This window comes from Camelus ferus, chromosome 11 (genome assembly GCF_009834535.1).
Source record: "Camelus ferus isolate YT-003-E chromosome 11, BCGSAC_Cfer_1.0, whole genome shotgun sequence".
NCBI lineage: Eukaryota > Metazoa > Chordata > Mammalia > Artiodactyla > Camelidae > Camelus > Camelus ferus.
Genome location: NC_045706.1, coordinates 30,625,720 through 30,641,316, shown reverse-complemented (window position 1 = coordinate 30,641,316; position 15,597 = coordinate 30,625,720). Strand labels below are relative to the sequence as shown.

The 15,597-nt window shown below is 46.6% G+C and overlaps 2 protein-coding genes across 4 annotated transcripts in view; one reads left to right on the top strand and one right to left on the bottom strand.

The window, feature by feature from the left end:
* Positions 1 to 311: 311 nt before the first annotated feature.
* On the bottom strand, positions 312 to 8,365 carry RBP4 (retinol binding protein 4). Its single transcript, XM_032491309.1, has 6 exons — positions 7,796 to 8,365; positions 7,496 to 7,624; positions 7,261 to 7,397; positions 7,002 to 7,108; positions 2,083 to 2,295; positions 312 to 611 (listed from the first exon to the last, which is right to left on the bottom strand). Exons 2-6 carry the CDS (start codon positions 7,604 to 7,606, stop codon positions 574 to 576), a joined length of 606 nt encoding a protein of 201 aa, XP_032347200.1. The 5' UTR covers positions 7,607 to 7,624; positions 7,796 to 8,365; the 3' UTR covers positions 312 to 573.
* Positions 7,335 to 15,597, top strand: part of PDE6C (phosphodiesterase 6C) — a 60,077-nt gene continuing 51,814 nt past the window's right edge. For 2 of the 3 annotated variants that reach the window (XM_032491295.1, XM_032491294.1), the window contains exon 1: positions 7,335 to 7,462. Coding sequence is in view for 1 of the 3 variants with exons in the window: in XM_032491296.1 (XP_032347187.1) it covers positions 13,993 to 14,472 (480 nt within the window). In the remaining 2 variants the exon portion in view is untranslated. Of the gene's footprint in view, positions 7,463 to 11,965; positions 12,044 to 13,973; positions 14,473 to 15,597 lie in introns of all 3 variants that reach the window. The other variant, XM_032491296.1, reaches the window with a different exon arrangement.

Here is a 15,597-nt window from a genome sequence, read left to right as displayed (position 1 = left end):
CTCAGGCCAGGTGGGTGAGCCTGTGTCCCGCCCATCTCAGGGGCCTGGGGCTGACTGAGGCCTGGGGCTCGCCGGCCTGGCCTACACTCACCTCCTCTTTCGGCCTCAGTAGCTAAGGCCTTCCTGGGTTAATGGGGAAACCCCTTTTTCAGGAAGTTGGGAGAAGAGGCAGTCGTTAATAGTGGAGATTAGGCACTAGAACAGGCCAAAGGTCGAAGAGCCAGGAGGCAAAATAAAAGTGCAGCCTACCCAGCCACCTGCAGGGCTTCTCACTTCCACACAGACGTGAACACAAATAAAAACCCAAATCATAGGAAAGGGGTAACCATACATATTTTAATAAATCAAAGTCTGGAATCCTAAGCCTCTAATGATTCCTTAGAAAACTCCACGGAAGACATTTGAGTGCAAACAGATTCACTTTTCCTCATATATATTTTTACGTGTAGTAAAGGTTTTATGTTTACGGACGGGAGGGGAGGGGAGCTGGGCAAACTACACTCCTAAGATACAGTCGAAGGCTGAGTGAGTTAATGGGAAGTTTCCTAATGAACCTTGACACCCTCCGTGTTGCTACAAAATGTTTCTTTCTGATTTGCCATCACAGTAACCTGAAATATAGAAAACAAAGATATTAATGATAGAAAGATGGACCTGGCATTAAATGTAGATAGTGAACAGCAGGATGGCCTTAGGGCTCGGCGGTGTCCAAATGCTTCTTGTAAGGTTACAGTGAGACGTCGCTGTAATTCATAAACCCCCTCAAGGCTTTCTGAAACCCTTTGAATTTCTCTGGGGCAGCAGGGTGGACCGGAAACACCCCATCTGCTATATGAAAGTGTTCTTTTCCTTTGTTTCAAATTTGCCTCATCGCATTTCAAAGGGATAGAGGTACGTCCTCCTGTTTCAGGAAGTGACGGCCAGGTCAGCCTGACCTCAGCCACTCTTAGCAGTTTCATAGAATGTTTACCATCATGTCCTGTGTCATTTGTCACCAGGCAGTGCCACAAAGGGCTTCAGAGTCACAAAACAACCTTGGTTTCACCCAACTCAGCCCTCTATTGAAGATCTTGCGCAGCCTTTGTCATCTTTCTTAGCCTCTGTTTTCTCATCTGTAGAATGGGGATAATGAGAATGCCTATTTCATCAGGTGCCTCCAGGATTAAGTGAGATGATGCAGGGAAAGGAGTTGGCGTGGACCTGGCTGGGGTGAAATCTTCTACCTGCCCAACATTAGGCAGTCCCTGGGTGAAGCATCAACATCTTACTTATATATGTGTTGCATCTGGGTTCATATCTGTTCGGTGTAGTGTGGATCAGCTAGGTAGATGACCAACAGAAAAGTTCAGTTTCATTCTCCTTTTTCTACAGGTTAGCATTACCCTATTTGGATTTTGAAACCTGGTTTCCCACAGAAGTGAGTATCAATTCAAACTAAAATGTGCACTTTCCTCCAGAATGCTGTTGCTTTTTAAATCAAGATCAGACAAGGGTAATATCCATAAAAAGATTCAGTGGTTGTTCCAGAGGATCTCAAAAAAACGTGTAAGTGAGGAAAACCAGCTGGTCAGCTTCATGGTTTCTTAGTTCCAGATAAGAAAAAGGGCATTTGTGGTGATCGCTCTCTTTTGAATTTGCTGTGGTGATCTCTCTCTTTAAGTTTTTACACCATGGCCACATTTGCTGCCCAGCTCTTCACTGGGGCCACTCAATCCCAAACAATATGAATTCAGTCAAAATGGTTTTTGGGACATTGCAGCCCAGGACAAAATCATGTGAGCACAGACTGGGCACAGGGTAGCAGATAAAAAGGAAGAGTGTTCCCTGTAGTTTTACTTAATTAAAAGTGCCAGAGTTTGGAAAAAGGCTTTTGCCCTCTCCTTCTGCATCATGATAGGACCAGTGAAAGCTCTGGTCAAGAAGGATGAAGACTTGGGATCAGAGGAGGCTCCCAAGATGCCCTATTTTCTCTTGCATGCTCATGAAACGCATCTCACGGGGATGCAGACCCAAACTCACTGCCCAGGGACCCCTCAGGGAGAGTAGCGGCGCCTTGCTCCTGCCCACCCACCCACCACTCACCGTTGTGAACGATCAGCCGGTACTGCCTGGCCAGGCACAGCTCCTCCTGCCTCTGCCTCACGATTTTCTGCACTTCTGGGGAAAAGCCGTAGGGGTCACGGGCGAACACGAAGGAGTAGCTGTCAGCGCAGGTGCCGTCCAGGTTCAGGAGGCGGCAGGAGTACTGCACCGCATAGGTGTCGTAGTCCGTGTCGATGATCCAGTGGTCATCATCTGGAAGCCAGAGAGCCACGGAGTCAGTGTGTCTTCCTCAGCGGCTCAGATGTCAGGGAAACTCACCCCCAGGCCCCAGAAACCAGTGATTTCCGAAAACTAGTTTCATGAGTAAGGAAGGAGGAGAATTCTGACAGCTCTTATAAAATTGAGAAATTGAGAAAGGATCTTGTCGTCCTTTACAGGAAAAAAAAATCCTGGAGTTTGGCGAGGGGGAGGAACCTCATTCATTTCAGTGATTCTTTCTCTCCCTAACATTAAACATGCTAGTATCTGTCCAAAGAGCAACCGAGAACGTGGGCCCATCAAAGCCACAGAATAGACCTTCCTACTGATGTCTTCTCCATCTACTCTCCAACAGTATCTGTGCCTTTGTGGCTGATGTCTGACGGCTACCAGCATATCTTATCCCCAACATCAGGGTGAGTCTTCTGCATTGATCTGTATCAGCTGGTTCCTGGTCATCTCGCTAACCACACTGCCCTCCTGCCTCCCAGTCCACAGGATGACCTGGTTCACAGCTTTTCTGACTCCATCCTCATTCCGGCACAGTAGCCTGACTCACTTCTCCAGACAGGCAAAAGAGGGTAGATTCTGCCTTGGGGGCACAAGACACCCACCCTCCGACATCAGATATTCTTAGAGTTTGTATGTTTCAGAGCTCCCCTGATAGGGGCAGAGCTGAGCCCTTGAAGAATACAGATTAAGTTTCTTCCTAAGACTGGGGTGTAAGCCATGAAGAAGTGTAAATAAAGGTGGTAACAATGTCAACAAAGGCAAGATGGGAAATCACGTTAGTAAGAATGTATGTGAGGTTTGCTACGGACAAACAACAATGCCCAGGTTTACCCAAATACCTTATATTTGGTAAGATGTGTCACATCTTTCCTTAACATTCTTGTTGACATACAACAATGACTAGGACTTCCTGAGCACTTAAATGTCAGTCCCTCTGTGGACACATTTTGTGTTTTCTCAATTATTCCTCACATTGACCCAAAAGTACACACTATCATCCCCATTTTACAGATGAGGAAACTGAGGCACAGAGAAACTAAATAATTCACCCAGGATCACAAAGAGCAGGATAGAACTGAGCTTTAATCTGACTCAGAGCCCCCATGCCTAACCTCCAAACCACACGGTCTCCAGGCAGTAAGTAAAGTGGGGGTGGGGACATAGGACAAGAACCAAGAAACACAAAGCCTCTGTGTCTCCACTTCATACCCAGGTCATAAAGTAAGTGATGATCTCTGCTCTACGCCATATTTTGTGCTGGAGGGATGCAGAGAACTCCGGGACCCCTAGCATTAGGGGTGTAAGGAAGATCTGTAGTGCTCACCTAAGTCACCTCTGGGTGTACCTCTTGGCTCTGATAACCCCAGGGAGTGGGTGCCTGCCTAGGAGCGACTCAGCGCGAATGGAGGCCCTGCAGGAGAGCTGCACAGAGGCGGGTGGTGAGCCCTCTCTTCAGCTCACTGCAGGCCCGCCAAGAGGAGGACTGAGCCACCCCTGAACCTCCCAGGCTTTCCCACTGGGAGAGCATCAGAGGCCAGGATATGGGGGTGGTGCCCAGACATACAGTTAGTCAGCAGAAGAGCCAGGAACAGAAGCCCTGGGGCCGCCTGCCGGAACTCTCCCTGACCACGGGCTCCCCTCTCAGGCTCCTGGGCATCTAGGCAGCGCTGGCTTCCTCTCCAAATGAAGTCATTTCTTCCCCCATTGTGGGCTTCACCGTGTCAATCACAGCCTACCCCTCAAAAGCACTCTTCTTTGAAATGTCACCCTGATTTATGCTCAGGGCAGCTAGGAGCCCAGCAAATCTGTAGTTTAATTTCCTCCTCCCGGAATTGTTGCCAGAATGTGAATTCTGACATAGGAAGTAAGGAACATTCAATACTTGGTTTTAGGAAAACTGACTACCATTCCTGACTTTAAAAGAGGGCCTGAGTTGGTCTGGTTTCTCTCCAGGCTCTTTTTGGCTAAACAGCTCAAAGACAGATGAATTTAAATCATAACCATTTTTACCAGACTCTCCCTCCTAAGATAAGAGACAGACAGTCTGAAGGATGAAAGGATGAGCTTGGTCCTCCCACCTCCTCACTCCCAGAAGCTGCTGGGGGGAGGGAGTCCCTCTGGAGAGCCAGACACCCTCATACATTTCAAGACAGCAGCTATGTGCATGTAGAACTAGGGAGAGAGAGTGATCAAGGCAGTGGCCGTAAGGCCAGGAGGCTCCCCTTGCCTCTACCATCCCAGGAAGTGGGGTTACACTGCAGCCATGTCTACACTGTACTCACATAGATGGATTTAGAAATTTTGATTGCGGGTCCCAAAACCAAAGAAACTGCTTGTAGAAAAATCTATCTCTGGCAACCTGGTTCCCTTGAAGATCTGCCCCTCATTGTGGCGGGCCTGGAACATGTCCCTTCAACTCCCTATACCTGTCACCTAAAGTGGCAGAATCAGGTGAGAGGCTCCCTGAAGTTCTCAGGTCTAACAGTCCAGCCAAGCCAGATGGTGGGTAATGCTATTTCTGACTAACTGCCCTCCCAAAGCAGACCCCAGCAAAGGAAGTGGGGTCTGAGGCCTTGAAACCCAAGGAAGCCAAGGAAACCCTGGATTGAACAGTGGTTCTCAAGCTTCACTGTGTAGAAGGAACACACTTAAGGAGCACACGGAAGATGCAGACGCTGGGCTCTCAGCCCCAAGAGTTCCTGATTCAACAAGCCTAGGTTGGAGCCCACAAATCTGCATTTTTAACAAGCGCCCCAGCTGATCTGAATGCCGGTGGTCCAGGGACCCTGACTTTGAGAAACTGATGTAGACACTCAAGCCTGTGTTGTTATTCAGCCTGACAAGGGCCCCTATACCAGCTGAGTGACAGACTATCTGGAAGATGGACAAAGGAGCATCTGTGTCCAGGTCTTTCTGGGAGGGCCCAAAGGAATGACGGCCATAGCTAATGTCTACTGAGCCCTTATTATAATCAAGCTAAGCATTTTTTCATGCATCACCTTAATTAGACCTCCAACAGTCTTACGAAATAGGGATTATTCTTTATCCCCATTTCACAGCTAAGGAAATTGAAGTTCAGAAAGGCTAATCAAATGTGAAGCCCATATTCAACCAAGACCAGCTGATGGCGGTGTCCTTAACCCCTGAGACATCCTGTTTGCCTTTGGCACAGCTGGGGTGGAAGGAGACCAGCCCAGAGCAGGCCCAAGGCTGGGGCAGAAAGCCATGTCTGAGTCTGTTAACACTGAAATTTAATATTCAACTGTAGAGATTTCATTTTTAAATAATTTCACAAATTTAATGAGTATTTGCTCCTGAGTTATTTTCTCCTTTTAAACATAATCTGTTGGATGAAATGCAGATTCAAAAAATTAGTAATCTTGTGCCTCTTAGTATTGATTTTTGTAATCCATTATTAGAAAAGTTTATCTTTTACTCTAAATGGATCACTTTAGGAAGTTTTGCTGCGTTACCCGAAATAATTTTTATTATTTCTAAGGAGAAAAGCTTTCTTCCCCTTGTGGAATAGCAACTCCATTTGTACAGTGTAAATCAATACTGAAGATACAATCTGATAAAAAATAAAATCTCATCTGACACACAATTGTAAAGAAGTCAAGCAGTGATGCCCCGTATAGATGGGCTACACTTCTGTCCTGGCTCACCGAGCTAAGAGACTTCTGGACAGCCTGCTGGGGCCTATTTCCCAGGAGAGCTCCAACAATATCTTGTAATACTGTAAAAGCTATTTTGTATCAGGAGTCCCTGCTGTTCAGGGCCGACTAATCCTGACCTGACCTGAGAGTTGGAACCTCTGGCTTCTGACACTGGCTCTCACAAACATGTTGCATGACTTTGGGCAAAGCACTACCTTCTCTTGGCCTCAGTTTATTCATCTGTATATTGAACCCCCTTCATAGGGTTAATCTCCATCTCTAAGATCCCATGACGTGTCCCCACTGGCTGGCATTCTCTAGGCACCAAGTTGACTCCAGTTATGAAACTCAGGAGAAATGGAGAAAAAAGTAGAAAGAGTATGTACATGTACTTTCTCCAACATCCACATCAGGTCAAATTTTAGGGTGCTCTTCTGAGAGTCCTCAACACCCTGTTAGGCATATGAGTTTCAGGACTTGGGAGGAAGGGAAGAGGTCACTGTCACTCAGAACACTATGCCTGGCTCAGAATCTTAGCATTGGTAGGTAGGGCACCGGGGAATGAGTTAACCCTGTGCACAAATGGTCCCTCTGTCTTTGGATGAAGGTCTCCGAGCCTCCTCTGTGGGCTCCAAGTAGTCAAGCTGCCTCAGGGATTCCAACAAAAGAAATGGAGAAAATGCAAACCCAGGTTGAGTGGTGATGTGGGTTGGGACTGGGGAGGTGGGAGGTCTAAGCATGGAGAAGAGTACACATCATAGCACGGTGGTTGGATGGGTAAATGGCAGGAGGAGGTCACGTGACAAGCCCAAAGGTCCTTTTGCGCATGGGTTAGGTTTTTGTGTTGGGAGTGGGGGAGGGTGGGGAAGGTGAAGGGGCCTATCTACTCCCAATCTCACCCCTCAGCCTCAAGCTGTGCTGAGGTTTTCTGGCTACTTACAGACCCAAGGGTGCCACTAGAGAAGAAACCCAGCGATTTGGCTAGGTATGTCTCCCAACCCCCAAGACGGTCCCACTGAGCTGACTACTCACTTCCTTTCTGGAGAAAGGACGCTACGCCCCAGTACTTCATCTTGAACTTGGCAGGGTCCTCGGTGTCTGTGAAGGTGCCCACCATGTCTGCACACACGTCCCAGTTACTGCAAAAGCCAAGGGGATCCTGAGCCAGGGCGGGCAAAGGGCTTTCTCCTTCCATCTCACCCCGGGTGCTCCCTTCCCTCCCCAGCGGGGTTTGGCGCTCAGTCCAGGGGACCCTGCAGCGCAAAGAGCGCAGCCCCCAGAGGCCACTGACTTTAAAAGACGGACTCGGCCCTTGGCCGTGGCGCTCATGTGGCCATTCTCGTCCACGGAGAACTCGGCGATGATATTGTCCTGCAGAAAGAGGCCCTCGGGGTCCTTCTTGGCCATGGCGTACCAGGTGCCGGCGAACTGTGGAAGAGAGGAGAGCGGGGTTTGGCGTCGGGGAGCGCACTGCCGGCGGCCGCCGGGAAAGGGTAACGCGGGGGATCGGGGACGCCGATACCTACGCGAGCCTTGTCGAAGTTCTCCTTGACTCGGAAGCTGCTCACCCGGCAGTCGCGCTCCGCCCGGGCGCTGCCCAGCGCCGCCAGTAGCATGAGCGCCCACACCCACTCCATCTTGCTCGGGAGTCCGCCCTGCGGGGACCGCGCGCAGTGAGCGCCCGGCGGCTAGACCACCCGGCCAGCCACTGCTGGTCCCCAGACCCCATCCCTCCCGCGCCGGCCTCCCTCCTCCCCGATCCCGCCGGTCCCCCGGCCCCCCATCCGGCTCATCCTGGCCCGCGATCTCGCCCGGCCGCAGCTCACCGTCGGGAGCTGCGCGTAAGCCTGGCCGGGGGTGCGGGCGCGCGGGGAGCCAGGGAGGCGAGCGCGCGGCGGGGGCCGCCAGGCCGCTTTATAGCTCCGGGGGGAGGGGGTCGCGCTTTCGTAACGGCGCGGGGTGAAAGACCGAGGGGGAGGCGCCCGGGCCGGCGGGCCAGCACTTGCATAACGCGCCCTGACTCACCGCCGCCCGGGCGCAGGGAGGGTCCCTTTGGGCGAGAGCCTCACCTCCAGCGCCGCCCGGGGCTTGTGGAGCGGCCGCGCGGGGTGGCCTCGGCGAAGCCCAACTCTCCGGCGGCGGCGAGCCGCGGGCACCAGCCCTGGCCTAGTTCCCCGGCACCGGTGCCAGCGGCCGCCAGCTGCGGCCCGGGGTGGCCTCGCGGCCCAGTTGCTCTGGCTGGAGGCTCAGGTCGGCCTGGCGGGAAGACTGTGGCCTCCCAAAGCGAGGGGGATCTGCGATGCTGCCCGCTGCGTTAGTGCTCGGGCCCTGGTGGTGCCAAATTGGCCCCTCAGCCCTCTGAGGGCTAGTTGTGCAGGGGGTTGGGACTATTTCGGCCAAGCAGTTTTTCATTTTATAAAGGATGTCTTTTACTCCCTTTCAGAGGAGTTGTGGTGCCCTCTGGATCAATATTTGCTCTTTAGTTTCAACATCTTTAGAAGCATTAAAACCCTCCCTGTTAAATATTCTCCAGAAACGCACCCCTGGTCAGCACAGGAAATATTTTAGCAACCTCGGTGGTCGCCTACTTACTCCGTGGCACTTCGCTCAAACCGCTTTGAAACACACCTACCAATTGTTTATGGTGCAATTTTATTCCAAAGCCAGAGAGGAATTTTGTTTTGTTTCCGAAGCGGCCAAGGTGAATGGGCTGAGGAGTGGACAAGAGGGGGAGGTGAACAAACCTCTCTAACGTCAATGGTCAATTAAGTGGAAATGCTGTGACTAGTTTTGTGATTTTGCCCAGTCAGGGTACAATTCCTGACCGTATTTTTCTCTTTCCATTCAAAGTGTTCTAATCTGATCAAAGCAGTCAGAAGATGCAGCTTTGGACTTTAAAATGGCAAAGAAATATCATCTTTTTGTAAGATTCCTTCCATGCAGTATCTGTTGTGTATCCATGGCCCAACTTGGAGAGGATCGAGATGAATTTGGTCCGTTTTGCTGCTGCCAGACCTGAAATAAGAGAGGGTGGAGGTAGAGAAGGGTGGCCACCAAACAGAGAAGTAAGGAGTTGATGGTCTTTACAGAACATTGGGGTTACTTCTGAGCCTCCTGAAAAAAAATAGCTGTGGCTTCTGTCACTTTCCTGTAACTCTTGGGACATCTCCCTGCCTGGTTCTCTGCTTCCACTTTCCGTCTTCCCCTCCACTCCTGTTGTTCATCTGAGTATCAGGATGTCTCTGGAGTGCCAATGATGATGCAGTTAACTCTTTAGTATCCCCGCCTTCCTGCTAGGAAAGCCCTGTTTCAGGCCTACCAGCTCACTGGGAGATCTTCTGGTTAGGTCCATTTTATCACAGGGTGTATAATCCCAAACAGCTCAAATAAGGTCTGCTCCAGAGCTGCTCCTGTAGCGACCCTGTGTGTGATTGTACATATAGTAGTATCCATGCACCCCGGGTAGGAAAGGATTTTAGGGTGACTCTCCATCTTTTGTCCAATGTGTGGACCCCCTCTTTGACAAATAGAGGTCTTCCAGCCTCTCCTCAGACACCTCCAGTGATGGAGAGCTTCTGGTTGAGCCCAATTGTCTTTGGATCTTTCTGACTGCTAGGAAAGTTCTAATACCCCTAACCTTGTCAACTGTTTCTCCCAGAACATATTCTGGTGGTCCTTGAGCATCCCAAATATTGAATAAATGTAGCAGATTTCAGTACATTTTTATGGTGATTGTTTTTGCAGCGGTATGTTTTTATTTATTTGTTCAATGCTTAAAAGTTGACATAACTGTTACTGCTCTCCCCCTCTCTCCTTCAATGATAAATCATGAACTTCAGTGTCCCAGATACCAGCAAAGAAAAACAGTTTATTTTGGCTTTCTCTCTTGAATTTCTTCATGATTACAAATACATGAGTAGAGGTTAACTGATGTTTTTAACTTCGGTGCTTTGAAATTTATCCTCCCAAATAATTTTTCAAATATGCATGTGTATGTATAATATCAACAGGAAAAATGTTTACAGTGATTACCTCTGTGTGATAAAAATAGGGACATTTAAAGGTTAATTTTTGATTTGTACTTTTTTGTATTTTCCGGATTTTCCTACAGTGAAAGTGTTTAATCAGAAAGGGAAACAAATATTCTCTTTGCAAGCATTTTTCTTTTTTTTCCTAGATATAAAATTATGTTCTAAATTACATCTTATGGATGGTGTATAATATATACAAAAATTCCTTTCCTTGTCATACTTTATGGAGAAACAGACCATGTTTCATTCATCTTAGTGTCCTTATCTTCCTAAAAATTAAGCATGTTTAACCAGCTCCATTTTGCCCAAGCTGATATTTACACTCACATCCTGATAGAGAGGCTAAGAAAGCTTAAAAACAAGGAAACTGGGTAGCGTTTATCTTCTGGCTGCATTAAAAAAGATGGCAAAATAATTGGTGGGAAAATGAAAAGATTAGTCATTCAGCCAATGTTTTCAGGTACAAAGAGTACAACTAATTTTTTTCTTTCTTTTTTTAAAAAATTGAAGTAGAGTTGATTTACCATGTTGTGTTAGTTTCAGGTGTACAGAAAAGTGATTCAGTTATACATATATATATATATATATATGTGTAGTATGTGTATCTGCTAATCCCAAACTCCTAATTTATTCCTGCCCCACCCCTTTCCCTTTTGGTAACCATAAGTTTGTTTCCTGTGTGTGAGTCTATTGCTGTTTTGTAAATAAGATCATTTGTATCTTTTTTTTTTTCATTCCACATATAGGTGATATCATATGATGATGATATCATATGATATCATATTTGTCTGACTTACTTCATTTAGTATAATGATCTCTAGGTCCATCCATGTTGCTGCAAATGGTATTATTTCATTCTTTTTTATGGCTGAGTAGTACACCATTGTATATTTATACTACATCTTCTTTATCCAGTCATCCGTCAATGGACATTTAGGTTGCTTCCATGTCTGCTTTGCAAATAGTGCTGTATGAACATTGGGGTACATGTACATTTTCAAATGAGTGTGTTTTTGTTTCCTTTGGATATATACTTGGAAGTGGAATTACTAGATCATATGGTAGTTCTATTTTTAGTTTTTTGAAGAACCTCCATACAGTTCTCTATAGTGGCTGCATCAATTTACATTCCCACCAACAACAGTATAGGAAGATTCCCTTTTTTCCACACGCTCTCCAGCATTTATTATTGGCCATTCTGACTGGTGTGGGGTGATACCTCATTGTAGTTTTGATTTGCATTTCTCTAATAATTAGTGATGTTGAACATTTTTTCATGTGCTTGCTGGCCATCTGTGTGTCTTCTTTGGAGAAATGTCTAAGCCATCTGCCCATTTTTTGATTTGGTAGTTTGCTTGATATTGAGCTGTATGAACTGTTTGTATATTTTGGATATTAAGCCCTTGTCAGTTGCATTGTTTGCAAATATTTTCTTCTAGTCCATAAGTTGTCTTTTTGTTTGGTTTATGGTTTCCTTTGCTGTCCAAAAGCCTTTAGGTTTAATTAGGTCCCATTTGTTTATTTTTGCTTTTACTTCCATTACTCTAGGAGATGGCTCCAAAAAAATATTGCTGCAATTTATGTCAAAGAGTGTCCTGCCTGTTTTGCTCTGGGAGTTTTATAGTACCCAGTCTAACATTTAGGCTTTAATCCATTTTGAGTTTCTTTTTGTATATGGTGTTAGAGAATGTTATAATTTCAGTCTTTTACATGTAGCTGTCCAGTTTTTCCCAGCACCACTTATTGAAGAGACTGTCTTTTCTCCATTGTGTATTATTGCCTCATTTGTCATAGATTAATTGACCAAAGTGCATGGGTTTATTTCTGGACTTTCTATCCTGTTCCATTGATCCAAGTGTCTGTTTTAGTGCCAGTACCATACTGTCTTGATTCCTATAGCTTTGTAGTATAGTCTGAAGTCAGGGACTGGGATTCCTCCAGCTCCGTTCTTCTTGACTCTGCAAGGCGTACCCCGAGGAAGAAGAGTAGCAGAGACCGTGGGATAGGAGAGAAGGAGAAGGATATTTGTGTGCGCGCCTAAAGGTAGGCTTCCAATATTTCCCTTAAAAAAAAAAGCCTTTATCTTTATAAAATGTCATCCAATACTCAAAGTAGTCAGCAGTGACCCCTTTTTCTCACTTGCCTTTTCTAACAAGTCAGTCACCTCATCCTGTCAACTGTTGCCTAGAATTGTGTCTCCCATTTGTATCTTCCTTTGTCATCCCCAGGCAGCCTCACCCATAGCCTGGGAGAATAACCTTAAAAACTACGTTTGTGAATGAATGAATTTCTTTATTACATAAATTACATATGTTTACTCTAGATACTTTAGAAAAATCAGGTAAGAAAAAGGGAAGAAAAAAATTATTATATTGAATTCCACTGCTTTGGAATAATCACTGTCAACATTTTGGTATATATGCCTCCATGTATGTGTGTGTGTGTATGTGGAATCATGCAATTTATCTCACATGATAAATATCTGTTCCTATCAATGAATAGGCCTTTACAACAGGATTATTAATAAATGTGTAGTTTTCTATTATATGACTATGATGCCATTTATTTACTTAACCTCCTGTTGTCAGGAGCCTGGCACCTGCAACCTCAATGAATCACTTTTTCTTTTCTAAGACCATTATCACTCTAGCCAAGTAAGATTTAAATTTAAAGAAATAAATGAAACCCAGAGCCTTGCTGTTTTTTAAGTGGACTTATGTGTGGGCGTGACAATAACTTTTAGAGGCACTGTAACATGTTATATGTTTTCATTCAAGAAAATTTGTCATATGAAGTTTGTAGCTTTATTGAAATGCTGAAAAGACCTGGACTAAACTGTAAATCAGCTTTTAAATATTCAAGGAAATTGGTTCACTAAATGTGTAGTTTGACTTAATTGCATAATAGTGTTTAAATATTTGGGAAAATGTGCTTAATCAATGTAAAAGCTTAATAACCTGAACATTAAACGAAAGTAAGTAGTGATAAGTGTTCTTTCCACTCCAGAAGCCCCTGAGACGTTAAGATCCTAGGCAACAGACAAAACAGGTACTATCTAATGGATTTAACCAACAGTACTTGGAGCAAAAATGCATGAGGTCTGGCTGTTACTGTTGAAAACAAAATCCAAACTAACATGCTTAGCAGGAAAACCCAGTTAACAGCTTCATGGGTTGTCTTTTATGATCATGTCTTTTGACAAAGATTAATGTATAATTTGTGGTTTGATTAGGCTTGAATCACAGACAAATATTTTGCCACATCCACCTCTCTAGTATAAGTCCAAGGTTTGCTCCTTTAAAACATTTCCGAGGTCAGGTTTTTAAGTGAGGGGAACTGCGAGGTGAGGGTTTTACAGAAAGAGTAGGCCAAGTTATCCAGCTGATCATAGGACTTTTAAGAAAAGGGAAGATTAATATTCAATTTTATGTTTTGTTGATGCTAAACCCTTCCATCTGCCCTAGATGTTCCGTTAAAGTTGTATTATAAACAGATATTTCCAAGGGTTAAGTCATTTCACTTCATAGAGCTACCAGTGAAAGAACAAGCTGAATTGTCCATCGATGCTAACGTAGTATAATTACTGGATGTATCAATAATTCTTCTTGCTGCTGACAGCAGCCAAGATGCAGTTATTTTTCTGGCATGGTCACTTGGACTTGCCACTTGGCTGGCTGATCTAAGATGCTCTGAGGATTCTCTCAGGTCTTAGGAGCTAATAATGCTTACGGATTTTGTGTCCTGAAGAACTCTTTAATCCCACGCTTCCTGAATCCCAGCCTAAGCCAGGACCTTCTGTCACATCCAAAGAGTTACAGGCCGTTTGAAAGCTCTGCTAAATCTTTCTGCTTGGCCTTTAGGGTCCTGGGAGGGGGCCCCTTAGGGCTTCCCCAGTAACTTGGGCCAGGATGTATCCCCTTCTTGGAACTCTACCTCTGGTGATGCTCTGAGGGTCTTCCTTTCTGAACAATAGCGGAAAAGCAAGCCACACCATGGGTGAGATCAGCCAAGAGACGGTGGAGAAATACCTGGAGGACAACCCTCAGTTTGCCAAGGAGTACTTCGACAAGAAGCTGCGGGCAGAAGCCCCGGGAGAAATCTCGGAGCCTGGCGGGGCCCATGTGCCCATCAGTGCATCCTTCCCTGGCCTGACACTGGCGGAGGAGGCGGCCCTGTGCCTGGAGCTGCTGGGGGTCCTGCGGGAGGAGGCGGGCAGCGCCGAGCTGGCAGTGCACAGGGCGCTGCAGAGGCTGGTGCGGCTGGTGCAGGCCGACCGCTGCAGCATGTTCTTGTGCCGGGCCCGCAACGGCACCCCCGAGGTGGCCTCTAAGCTGCTCGATGTCACTCCCACCTCCAGGTTTGAGGACAACCTGGTGGTCCCTGACAAAGAAGCTGTGTTTCCGCTGGATGTCGGGATAGTGGGTTGGGTTGCCCACACAAAGAAAACCTTTAATGTCCCAGATGTGAAAAAGGTAAGTGGCCTGATGACAATGGAGTGGAGATGAGGTCTTGGCGCGGGGGTGGGGGTGGGGGTGGGGTGCGGGTTGGGGGTGGTCTTGGGAAAGAGAGTGGGGTCCAGAGACCATCCTTGTGGTACTGGTTTGGCTGTAACCTGGGGAGTGCAGTGGTGGGGAAGAGGTACACCCAGGCCAAGAGCTGCCAGATTTAGCAAATAAAATGACAAGCTGCCCAGATCTGAATTTCAGATCAACAATCCATAATGTTTTAGTATAAGTGTGTCCCATGTGATTTAGGGCATTTTATCAGGCAACCTTCCCTGGGTCTGGTGCAGTCCACACCTGCGCTCTTACGCCTCCTCTGTGCTCTGGGCACTGTCCTGACCAACAGGGCAAAGCAGGCCGCCCACTGGTGAGATCAGCCAAGACGTCAGATGCCAAGGCCCCTGAACGGCTCCCCACGTCTCTCACCCACAATCCTTTGAAGACACTCAGCTCTTTGGGATGAATTGGCTCATGAATGGATTCTCTCACCTATAGACCAAATGTGCGAAAAGAAAGTTCGGATCTGGATCATTAAACATTTGAATTTAGGGGATGATTAAATACAACTGGCCATCTCAACCCCTCATAACTCAGATCTATCAAGAACGAATTCCAATCCTGTAAATGGGACATTTGGACCCTCCCGAAGACCAGTCTCACACAGTGCATAACTTATTATGCTCTTTTAAAAGCAGAAAAATTAACTTTCTGCTTACCACCTTAATGCTTGTTCAGTTTTGAAAAATTTGAAAATACAAATAAACAAAAACGAAATGCAGATCACCCATAATCCCTCCACTTGGCCATAACCATAGGTCCCGGCCCCGGAGTTTCTCCTGCCAGCCCTTTTCCTACGCAAGTGTCCCAGCATTTTGATTTGCTGTTAACAAAGAGGAGATTTAGATGGTGATGGAACAGAATTGATTGGGAGCAGCCTCTGAAATGCTTTCTGAGTAGAGGTTTATTGTTGGCTCGGCTGGTGGAGGGGGCAGCTGGAAGCAGAGGATAATCCCCTCCAGGCCTCCTGAAGCTGATTACAGGAGGGGGCCTCAGGGATCCACAAGGCGCAGAAGTTGTCAAACATTAGCAATACCA

Excerpts from the sequence above, each read along its gene's own strand:
- RBP4 (XM_032491309.1), bottom strand. The coding sequence starts at position 7,606 with ATGGAGTGGGTGTGGGCGCTCATGCTACTGGCGGCGCTGGGCAGCGCC. Across the intron at positions 7,398-7,495 it reads AGAACTTCGACAAGGCTCGC|TTCGCCGGCACCTGGTACGC; the intron begins GTAGGTATCGGC and ends TCTCTTCCACAG. Across the intron at positions 2,296-7,001 it reads GTCCTTTCTCCAGAAAGGAA|ATGATGACCACTGGATCATC; the intron begins GTGAGTAGTCAG and ends TCTGGCTTCCAG.